This window comes from Magnolia sinica, chromosome 4, assembly GCF_029962835.1.
Source record: "Magnolia sinica isolate HGM2019 chromosome 4, MsV1, whole genome shotgun sequence".
In the NCBI taxonomy this organism is placed as follows: domain Eukaryota; kingdom Viridiplantae; phylum Streptophyta; class Magnoliopsida; order Magnoliales; family Magnoliaceae; genus Magnolia; species Magnolia sinica.
This window is the reverse complement of record NC_080576.1, coordinates 28,748,938-28,761,231: the sequence shown is the minus strand read 5'-3', so window position 1 is coordinate 28,761,231 and position 12,294 is coordinate 28,748,938. Positions and strand designations below refer to the sequence as shown.

Here is a 12,294-nt window from a genome sequence, read left to right as displayed (position 1 = left end):
GTATAGGTAGTATAGGTGGCTTAAAAGAAATTTATGATCAAGTTTATGAGGAGCAGGGTACAATTGTCAGGGATGCATGACTCTATTTACTAAGAGAAACTACGCGATCTTGCAGTTTAAGTTTATATGCACTTTATATTGTCTCATGTGTTAAATTGTGTACTCCATGTATTTGTTAGCATTGAGACATTGGTTTGTATAAGCCATTAGGCAACTACTCGTAAATTTTGAATTAATGTATATAAAATTTCCTTTATGCTTGAATTGTTAATCTTCAGTTAAGCTACTAGCTCTGAAAAAGAAAATAAAAGAAAAGAAGAATTTGACTATCTTTAAAGGTTAACACTCGAGTTTTTGGAAAACGAGTCATATACTCGGGTTTCCAAAACCCGAGGCATTACAGTTGATATCAGAGCGGAGTTTAGACATACTAGGCCTTGAGAAAATGAACTTATACAAACCTTGTATGTCTCAAGTTAGGATGCTTGAATTAGAAATTTGAACCTAGGTGAATCTCCCTTAGACTTGGGGAAATTTCGAGAATGTAGAGACCCAAACTTAGGTTCCCTTGGAAATTATTAGAATAGCTATTCGAACTTATGAAAAAGGTTCCTTTGAATTAAGGGAAAATTGAGAACACATATACTTCGAACTTAGGTTCCCTTAGAAATTATTAGGTTAGCCATTTGAATTTATGTGGAATTCCCTTGGTATTGGGAAAGTTGAGAACATAGAAATTTAAAACTTTAGGCCCTTTGAACATTTTAGGTTTATTCATTTGAACTTAGAAACAAAAACTTTGGTTCCCTTGTAAACTACAAAAATAGTTGTTTGAACTTAGAAACAAATTTGGGTACCGCAGGAGAACAAATACCCACTATGACATACATAAGACCAAACAAAAACATTTCCTAGACTTGACTCTTAAGAAATGATTCTTAGAGACTTAGATTTTGAACTCTTTTAGAAATTTCATTAACTAGAAATAACACTATCACAATATTCAGCGAATGAAATAAACTTAAACTTCATAGGAAATTCCTTACCCACCACATTGCACATTAGATAGAACGTAAGCACTCTAAGGAAATCATATTATGAATAGTAATTTGAATTCCCTAATACACCTCTTAATTAGAAACAATTATCCTCACAATTTTAGTACTTAGGGTTAACTAAAGGTGGAGTTAAAAAAAAAACATTTTGGGTAAATTTTCAACCCTAGGCTGAGCACATCGAGACTAGATTTGAAATCCTAGGTGAACTCGACAAATTTCAAACTCAAATTTCATGTAGAAATATTGGTCTTAAAATTTTAGGTGGTGCACTAGATAATCAGAGTGCGCAGTGAAAGCATAATGGGCCGCATAGACTTATCCTTTATGAGAATATAAGATTGCATGATATTATCCAGGAATTTAAAACAATCAGGATTACGGACTGATGGAATCATGGTTATGTGAAGTGCACGTGGTTTGACTTAAATTTTATGTCCTAGCAAATCTCAATGATCCCAATAGCCTGATCAAGCAAAGGATCAAGATTTACCTGGATTGGAAAATGATACTAGGGAATCCATTGTTGTGCGCAAGCAAAGGATCAATGTATCGGGCTCCAACCCGCTACAAGCACCCGTCCGTGTTAGCTCGAACACTGAAAATGGAGAATTGTATTGTACCTTAGACAGTGGGGAACTATCATTAAAAGAAAAAGAAAATAAAAAGTAAGACAAAATATTATTATTAGTTGTCACCTAACTAGACTTGTAGTCTTAGGAAATGCTATAGGAAATGGCGGTGTCGTTAGGAATTGAAATAAATCCCTAGTTTTGGGTAGGTGCTAAAAAGAATTTCAATCTCTAGGGGAACATATGTACATTGGTTGATATGTTAGAATAGGAATTTTGGCAAAATTTAGACATAACATGTCAAAAACAAGTTATAATAGTACACTTGGACACATTCAAGATAAGGTACACCATTAGGATAACCCTGCTTCTTGTACCAATAATAATTGAGGCGAGAGTTATCAAATCTCGAGGACGAGATTTTCTTTAAGGGGGTTAGATTGTAACTAGAGGTGTACACGAGTCGATCTGAGTCGAGCTTGGTATAGCTTGACTCGGCTCGGCCACTTGCTAACCTCAGCTCAGACTCAGCTCGACTCAGTCTTTAAGCCTAACTGGCTAGCTCATCTCAGTTTGGTCAGCAGCTCGGGCCAGTTCGAGCTGAGTTCGTCTGTGCAGCATTTTCTCAAACACATGAACTGCAATTTCAAAATCTTGTCGTATGTAAAATAGCAGCAATGAATTTATAGGTATTTCATCAAACACCTTGTAAACAACATAAAAATCAAGAAAAAAAAGGGTATTTGTTTCATATACGTACCTTCCTTGCCACCGGCCACACTTCATTGAGTCATTTCATCAAACACTTGGTGAGCAATAGCAATATCAAAGTAACCGAATCACCGAACTGAATCAATCCAAGTTAGGTTTGATCCGAGTTGAGTCGAGCTTGGGCAAGCTCAAACTCGGTTTGAAATTTTTTTGAGCTCAAAAAATCAACTCGACTCGACTCTTACTCAGTTTCGAATCGAGTCGAATCGAGCATTTTCGAGTTAAGTCGAGCGAGTTATTGAGCTAACTCTGCTCGTGTACAACCCTAATTGTAACACCCCATACCTTTTTGTACTTGGGTGTTATCTTGAAGATCTAACTTTGTAATATAAACCTAGTTCATTGTACATTTACCTTTATTTTAGCATAAACCTAACCATACATCTTAGGCTTTGAAGCATGATCAAGCGACATCTTGTCCCTTGACATGTCGCTTGATCACACTAATAGGGCTCCTTAGGAAACTATATGGATTAATCGTTGCACCTCAGATCCATATTTAAAGTGATTCACAACTACTAATAGACAATCCATCATTGTTTACAATGATTAAATTATTCGACCACCTAAAAATACCACTCATTGTTCTTTAAACGAGTCAGGAAACCGTTTGTTTCGGTTTAGGTCAAATTTGCAATAAATATGACCATTTGAAGTAAACTATATCTATAAATCGAGTCATCCTTCCGTTGACTGGCAAGATGGACTATCGCTTCATCAAAGATGTCTATTTTTAAGATTTCAATCGCCTTGTTAGACAGACAAGATCATACACCATCTTTTGTGGTGTTTGAATTGCCAAACCCACTATTCATTTACGTCAAGCTAAGATCTAAGTAACACACAACTAAGATTGCAAGAACCCATGATCTGGGCCTTAAATCCCATTACTAAACAAAGTTTAGATAGTCCTTGGGCCTTTAGAATCCTTTTGATGGGTGATGATCAAATCTAGAAGAAATCTAACCATCGGATTAGCGAAAACCAGTAGTTGGTGGTAAGATCACAAGGTATGGCCCACCTGAGCTTTGGATCTACTTGGTTTTTGGTCAGACACCCTGATGGGGACCCCAAACCAAATGGATGGAGTGGATTTAGAAAATACATCTTAGTGGGCCCCACGCAGGAGTGGTGTGTATATCGGAGACGGTGCACCAACCGTGCACCAAACATGCCAGCTTGGTCAAACCTGCTTGACCCAAAGCCAACCGAATAAGGAAGGATTCCTCTCTTCTTTCCCGCTTGAAATTTAAACGGACAAACATCCATTGTTTCAATCGTGGCCCACAAACCAAAGACCAAAATCATGATCTGAATCGTTTGGCATGTAGCCCAGGAAATTTAGATCAGAACCCAATATTTATACATATTTTTATCTGCAGCTAAGTGCACAGGGTTGAGCACAAATGGTTGGCACGCGAGTGGGCAACATGCATTCAATCTAGGTTTAGCTCACCGCTTGGGTTCATCGAAGAGATCCAAATAGTTCATCCTATAGAGAAATCAAATCTAACTAGGACCGTGCTTTCCACACAAGGCCATGCACACGTGCATATGCACAACAACGACTGCAAGTGGGATGTGTGCTCGAATGGTTTCCAAGAACAGAAACTCTGTTTTCGCCTTAGCTGGCAACTTGCATGCGCACATCCCCTTCAATCTTAGCCATCCAGCTATTGGAAAATCTTAGCCCTCCATTTAAGGCAATGCGGTTTCGGGCTCCCTCAATACCAGAGAGAAACTAGCAGCCAGTTTGACTCTGACGGCTGTGTACGGAAGCTACTGCAAGCATATCAAATCTCAACCATTTGGTTTTAATCCAATGGCTCTGGGGAGTTAGGGTAAGAATAAAAGGCGTAAGGATCGAGTAGCAGGAGCACCTCCTCTGTTTGCTGGCAGGCCGCACTCGAAAAATGGCTGCTATCTTCTATTTCCAAACCCACCAACAAAATGCCTCTGGAGCTTCAATCTCGAGCTCCCATGAGATCTTATGGGTGTATACAAATTGTCTAGAAGCAGTGTAATCAGGAAAGATCCATCAGATTAAGAAGTGATATTGGAGCTCGGTCGTCTTCCACGTCGAGCTTGCACCATCACTGCTGCTTGTCATGTTGCCGATTTTGGATCCAAAACTACAAATGTGTGGCCCATATCATCGTCATCCAAACGATGACAATCATATTTGAGAGAGAAGGCAGAGATGAGGAGGAGCAATGCGGTGGTGTTGCTGGTTGGTCACGGCCATGTTGAATCGCAGAAATCCAGCAAGTCTGGTTCGAGTAATGGGTTCTGTTGGGCCTCCAAAGAAGTAGAAAAGCAAAGGAAAAAAAAAAAGAGAGACGGAAAGGAGAACGAGAAGTGGAGGGCGTGTTGCTGCTCATGACGTGCTGTTATACTCACGCCCGACTCATGCCACGTCTTGATTTGAGTCGAACGGGTCTGGTGATGGCCAGATGTCGTCTGGTCGTGATAAGAGAGAGAGAGAGAGAGAGAGAGAGAGAGAGAGAGAGAGAGAGAGAGAGAGAGAGAGAGGGCATGGGGTGGTGCTGCACTCAAGGGTTATCACACTAAGCTATAGCACCAACCCGACACAGTTGAGTCGTGCCAAGTCAGGTTGGGTAAAGAAGCTACCGGGGTTAGCTAAAAGAGAGAGAGGGAGAGTTTAGGTTGGAATATGAGCTGAGGAGCTGGTTCGAGTTAGAGCCTTGCTGGACGTTCCAGCTGGAAAGAAAGGAAGAAGAGAAATTAGAGAGAAGAGACAGAGTCAACTCGACTGGAACTGAGTCCAGATGGGTTAAGTCATGCTTAGGCTTAGTGTAGGCTTACCTGAGGTCCAGAAAGGAGAGATAGAGAGACCAGAAAATGGGTATGGGTTTGCTATCGCTCCAGACCAACCGAGTCGTCGACTCGTTGAATTGAGTCGGGTTGAGTTGGGTTAAACGACAAGAAGCGAGCTGAGTTGTGTCAAGTCAAACTAACTAGGTTTGTTTTTCCCTCAAACCTTGCCTTGAAGTTCTAATTAGAGCCTTGGATGGTTAGTTGGTTTCCTAATCTAAATGGAGATATACCCTAATATTGCATTTTCGGTTTCATCTTGTTCAAGCTGAGAGCGAGTCGAGTCAAGTCTATCTCGAGAGGATTTTAAGGGCATGCGCACCTCCTCATAACATTAAAAGGCAATTCAAAATATAAGGTGATGATTTCTTCCCTTGAGCTTTTCACTTTTCTATTAGCTTAAATAATAGTTTTTGTTTTAATTTCAGTTAATAATTGATATCTCTATTACTTGCACTAGTTGTTGGATTTGACTTCTAACTTATATGCTTAACATTTATCTTGTATAAACATATATATGTCGCACTTGTATACCTTTTAATGCTTGTGCATTACTTTTGGATTGCTATGGAACTTAAATTGGTACATCTATCAGTGAAAAACCCCACTTATAAATGTATATCCAAACTTGAGATGTAACTTAATTGATTGTGATTATAATGAGCCCTGACCTATTGGCCATTTTACCTAAGTTTGTTGTGGACTTACCATCTTACGGATCCTTGTGCCCTCTGTGGCTTGATATGATATTTGTCCTTTGCGACTTTGAGTTAATATTTGTCATTTGTGGCTTTGAGTTGATATTTACCCCACGTGGTATTGATCTGATATTTTTCCATGTGACTTTCATTTGACATTTTCCCTAAGTGGCTTGATGAATTATTTTTGTATATTTATGCAATAGTAAGATCCACTTGTTGCACTATAATTGACCACTAGTTGATGAGGTTACCATTAAACATCCCAATATTGGAGTCTCATGAGCCGGAGATGGTGGTATGGGACACTATGCCCGAGCTGTCGGCCTACGCTGGGTGATGAGCCTCCCGTAGTGACCTTTGAGCTTTCTTAAAGTAATTGGTTGTAATCGGAATAATAACAGTTGGGCTAATCATGCATTTATAGCATACGGGTGATGACGGGTGGCTAATTCTAGATATTGTAGCACCTGCCCTTAGCGTGATATTATTTCGCTAGCTCCCAAACTATCGACTATCGATCCACGTACATGATGTACGATGAGCATGGACACTATGCTTGTACATAATCTACGCATGTGATGTGTTTCGCTGGTGACAGGGCATATGCATGGGCTTCGCCCAAGTCCAACTGAATGAGCATCCCCAGGTCGATATGCACTCATGCATCCATGCATTTAAATAAGACTACATGTTGTAATGTTTTAAGTGCTTTATTTCTTTACAATTACACTTAACTAATGCGGCGGTGTGTAATATTGAAGGGAATTCACACTGAGATGACTACTCATTCATCGAATATATAACCGTACAGGTAGTGTAGGTGGCTTAAAAAAAATCATGATCATGTTTATGAGGAGTAGGGTACAATTGTCTAGGATGCATGGCTGTATTTGCTAAGAGAAGTTGCGCGATCTTGCAGTTTAAGTTTATATGCATTTTATATTGCCTCCTGTGTTAAATTGTGTATTCTCTGTATTTGTTAGCATTGAGACATTGGTTGGTACGAGCCATTTGGCCAGCTGCTCGTAAATTTTGAATGTATATGAAATTTCCTTTATACTTGAATTGTTAATCTTTTGCTAAGCTGCTAACTCTGAAAAAGAAAAGAAGAAAAATACATGGAATTTGGATATCTTTAAAAGTTAACACTCAAGTTTTTGGAAAACGAGTCATATACTCGGGTTTCGAAAACTCGGGGCATTACATCAACGGTTGGTTATCCTTTCGATTTCATTCTCGTGGATAGTGTGGATTTGATCCTAGAACATTGTGGGACCCACAATTCGCAGAGGTTTATAAAAAAAACTCGATGGGTTCCGATATATTCTGTCACGGACGGTTTTCTCGCAATAAGGAGATCTTGTGCGAGATTCCCAAGCTGATGTGAATTAAGCCTTGGGTTGCCCTAAATTTAAGGTCTAGTATGCTTCCAAAAGGTTTCTTGAAGGAAGGGAGTGGTCGAGATTGTGCCACATCGTCGTAACGGGAAGATTCCTCCCTCTCACCCTCTCTCTCTCTCACCCACAATACGGAGATCCTGAAATTGCTTGGGCTTGAGCGACCAAGATTGCCCCACACTGCAGGGTAGAGATGAGCAGAGCCGGTCTGTCTCAGATTGCCAGGTTGGTAGTTTAACAGTCGTGATTTCCATTTTCGGAAACGAGCTTCATGCACGCATTGAGTGAACCTAAAATCGTGTGCATGCACATGTGAGTAAACATGCAAAAATTTTTGGGATTTGGTCGGAATCCATCCCCCTTCGAGATTAACAGTTTGGATCATCCAAACATGAATGGAGAGTGGGCCACGATTCAAGTACAACGAAACCATCCGTTTAAATCGGGTTCGCGATAGGAAAGGAGGAAGAGGAGATTCCTCTTCGAGCGCGGATCTTCAGGTCAAACCCAGTTTGACCGAGTTATGTAGTCATGGGTGCACACTTGTACACGTGAGCCTAATGTGGGGTCCATAATGCCCTGTGACATCCACTCCATCCATCAGATACTACGGGTCCAATCAATAGCCCTAGCCAGCGATCAGGCAGATCCAAAGCTCAGGTGGGTCACACCAAGTGAAAAATGGTCTATAAGTGTTGAATTTTGTCGATCCAATGGTCCGTTTTCTTCCAAGTTTGATCAACACCAATCCAAAGGGTTTTAGGGTTGACTAGTTTAATCTAATTATACTTTAACAATTATTATGATAGTCAAATGAATTTAGTTTCTGAATGGGCCACAAAAAGGGTCTTAAGATTTTATCCATTGATCCTGAATAATCCAACGGTTAGATTGATTCATCATCAATACTCAATGGTCTAAAGGTTTGATTTTACAAGTTAACGATTGGATCTCATTGAAACCATAAATCAAAGGGTTTGTAAGGTTCCTTGGGGTCTTTAGGGTTGTTAAGGTGAAGATTAGCAATCCATTTCACTAATCCGATAGCTCGATTTAAGGTTGAAGAGTAGAGGGACAATTAAGTTTAAGTGAAAGTGCGGAGGAACAAGTAAACTAGACTAATTTTGTATACATTAAGTATTCATGGTAACACATGGGTACTGAAAAGTACAGGGTATCACAGGCAGGAGCCTAAAAATGAGGCAGATCCAAATCTCATGTGGACCACACCAATGGAAGCGTTGGTGATTGAATGCCCACTATTAAAAACTTCCCAGGGCCTACTGTAATGATTATTTGCCAACCAACTTGTTGATTAGGTCACACCGAAGGTTAAACACAAATACCAGCATAATCCAAATCTATTGTAGCCCCGTGAAGTTTTTAATGGGGAGCGTTCAATCACCACTGTTTCCTGTGGTGTTATGGTCCATCTGATATTTGGATCCACCTTATTTTTTGGGATCATGCCCTAAAATGTGCTGGCAAAGTAGATAGGCGGCGTGGATAAAACACATTCTCATGGTGGGGCCCACAGAGCCTTTCCAACACCGACCAGTACCTACCTCAATGCTGTGTGCTACCCGAGTCCCTCTGCTGCACACAGCGGCAGCTGCAGCTGCAAAAGAGAGAGAGAGAGGAAGACGAGAAGATGGAGAGCTAGGGTTTCTACTGCAGTGATACCATGTTGGTGGAGAGAAGTTGGATTAAGGAGAATTGTTCTCCCTACCCAATATTATTAAAGCATTAAACTCATTGAACTGGGCAAAAGCCCTACAACATGGACCCGTTAGGCCAAAGCCCAAATCAATGAACTAACAAATCGAACCAATCCTCTCCGTCGTTCATGCAGAGCCTTGAAACGAACTTCCCATCCATCTCCCACAACTCCAGTTCCTAGAGGGTAATCACATGCCTCAATCCTTCTGGAAGCATCATCACTTTGAAGCAACACCAGATAAGTAGACGTCTAAGGCTCGGCATCGCTCCATCCATTCTCAACTCCTAGAATCCCCGCAAGTCTCCAGGCGAGCAAACCATTTCCTTTCTCGGCAATCCATCTCAGCCAGCGGATACTCTCTAGGCTGTTGTGGGACGTCGATCAAACTACGGCCTTCTTCTCGTGCATCTGGACGCCACCGAAGTGGTCGTCGGGGATATACCTGCCCCAGAACCAGTGCTTTTTCCATACCAAGTTCATCTCCTCAATCGGGACGTTCTTGGTCTCCGGCAAGAAGAAGTAGATGAAGGTTGTCATGATGGCGACGAAGCCCGCAAAGAAGAAGAAGAGGCCGAACTTGAGGTGGCAAAGCGCCGCGAGGAAGACCTGGCCGATGATGAAGGTGAAGAAGAGATTGACGCTGACAGTGATAGCCTGGCCAGCGGACCGAATCTCAAGCGAGAAGATCTCACTCGGCACCAGCCAACCCAATGGTCCCCACGACCAGGCAAAGGCAGCCACATAGATGCAGATCATGGCGAGGACCCAATTGGAGTCTGCTTTCGTCAAGGTTCCTGTTCCAGATACCCCGAATTTCATTCCCAGAATAGCTCCGATGGCCACCTGCACCAAAAAAGATGATTGCATTAGGAACTTTTGGATCATTTTATTATCATCTTCTTTCTAGTCTCATTTATCATTATGGTCTGTGAATGGACTAGATCAGGTCCACAGAGCCTGGGCCGTCGTAACAATGATCACGGACCTTTGAAAAACAGAAAATCCATCGGATTAATCAGCCAGTGTATGTATCTTTATTTGTGTGTCCTACACCATGGAACCTGAGTGAAGAACGGCTGGGATATCTCACCTGGCAGATAAGCATCTGAGTGCCTCCCTCAAGGAACAAGAACCTCCTCCCGTACTTGTCCACCGTTGCCACGGACACGAACGTGGCTACCATGTTAACGACACCGGTGATGACGGCAGACATGAGCGATGCATCATCACCAAATCCCAACGTCTTGAACAGCACAGGTGCGTAGAACATGATCACGTTGATGCCAGTGAGCTGCTGGAAGAAGGGGATGAGGATGGCCATGGAAAGCTGCGGCCTGTATTTCTTCTGAACAATGTTGGCCCATGGATTCTCGACTTGCCGGGCCGCCTCGCTCGCCTCCACAAGGTCCTGGAACTCTTCCTCAACCTCAGTTGTGCCACGGATCCTCTCGAGCATGGCCTTGGCCTTATCCCTGTGGCCCCTCTCGATGAGTGAGTTGGGTGTGTCCGGGAGGCACATTGCTCCGATCGTCATCATAATTGCAGGGACTCCAGCCAAGGCCAATGACACCCTCCACCCATATCCTCCCTCGATCTTGTTGGTCCCGTAGTTTATGAGATTCGCGATCAGGATGCCGATTGTTATGGCGAGCTGGAAGGCAATGTTGAGAGCCCCTCGGAGATTTGCCGGAGCCATTTCTGATAGATAGACGGGTACTGACTGCACTCAACCAGAAAACAATGATCAAACACTCCAAACGTTGTGGCCTATTTTCAGGCAATCCAAACCGTTTATGTGGCTCAGTGGCGCATTTCATGAAGTGTCAAGTGCCAACGGTACAAACAGCTTAGATCACCACAACATGGGCCCCACCACTAACATTGCCTGTAGGCCAGTTGCACCTACAGTACTTCAGGCAGTCGGATAAGAACAGCCATTGGATCAGAAAGATGGAGGGCCGAGTTTTAAAATGTCTTGATTTGGGATGATGCGATCAGTTACCTGGTTAGCAAATCCTACACCGACACCGAGCAAGAGCCGACCGATGATAAGCATAGCCACATTCATGGCAGCGCCATTGATGATGGACCCCGCTAGAAATGTGATCCCACCAACCAGCATGGATATTTTCCTACCGAAGGCTCGGGTGGTGGCGGAAGCAACGAAGGACGCGACCAGCCCTGCAAGGTATAGAGATGAGGTGAAGAGGGTCAGCAGCTGGCTGTCGAATTTGCAGTACTGGTTTTCGCCGGCACCGGTATCTGACATCATCTTGTGGTACACGTTCGGGAAGAACTTCTTGAGGAACACATTCATGGAAGTCACACCACCTGAAAACCAAAATCCACGTTTTAGCAACGTCTCCAAAGCTTTTAAACAATATGCCAGACAGCGATCATCATCAAACTGGACCGTCCATTCATACAATGAACTCAGCTCATACATGCCCAAGAGCTGGGATCCACCCCCAAGATCACATGGCACAAAAATCAGTTTGATCCACTCATCAGGTGGGCCACATCGTGTATATTCTATCTGGTGCAACCTCCAGCTATTGGCGATTTATGCATTTGGGCCCATTACAATCACGGCCAACAGATCCATGATCAACAACAACCAAAAAGAAGAAATGGGCCATCACCTGAAATTCCGAGATCGTATCCGAAGATGAGACCGCCCAAAGCAGCCACCATACAGGAGAAGATGACGAATGACGTCACCTTACCTGTATAGTGCTTCACCTCACCGTGGGAAACCATTCCCCCTCCAGCCATGGTGAACTGAAATTCTGTTAGATATCGGCTCTAATTATGGAAATGAAACAATAGGCTTCTTTTTTCTCTGTTTCTTCTTTTGGTAACTTGAAGATCTATCTCTCCCTCTTTGCTTTCTGTCAGTCTCGTAGATGGGGTTGAGCTTTTAAGGCACACCTCTTTTCTAAAATTAGCATCGTTGGCCGTGTTTGGCTCAAAAAGGGGACATTCGTGTCCACGTTCTTTTTCTCCTATCTTTCTTGACCTTTTTGATTGGGCTTTTGGTAACTTGCACTTTGTTTCTTTCACGTGTTCAGTTTCTATTGGTTGGGAGTCAGCGCAATTTATCGGGAAAGAAGGAGATATTTTGATGAGACATTTCCGACCATAGAAATGACGATGACCGCATTTTCAGGACGGTCAGCCTGGAGTCCCGGAGTTGTTATACCCAATCGTAATTTCGCGGGCTATTTTAACAATTGTAATCCG

At 42.5% G+C, this 12,294-nt stretch overlaps 1 protein-coding gene across 1 annotated transcript; it reads right to left on the bottom strand.

Annotated features, from left to right (window-relative positions):
- Nucleotides 1–9,432: 9,432 nt before the first annotated feature.
- On the bottom strand, nucleotides 9,433–11,965 carry LOC131244099 (sugar transport protein MST6-like). Its single transcript, XM_058243757.1, has 4 exons — nucleotides 11,694–11,965; nucleotides 11,054–11,382; nucleotides 10,142–10,771; nucleotides 9,433–9,894 (listed from the first exon to the last, which is right to left on the bottom strand). The coding sequence occupies exons 1-4, from the start codon at nucleotides 11,824–11,826 to the stop codon at nucleotides 9,433–9,435; spliced, it is 1,554 nt and encodes a 517-aa protein (XP_058099740.1). The 5' UTR covers nucleotides 11,827–11,965.
- Between the last annotated feature and the right edge of the window lie 329 nt (nucleotides 11,966–12,294).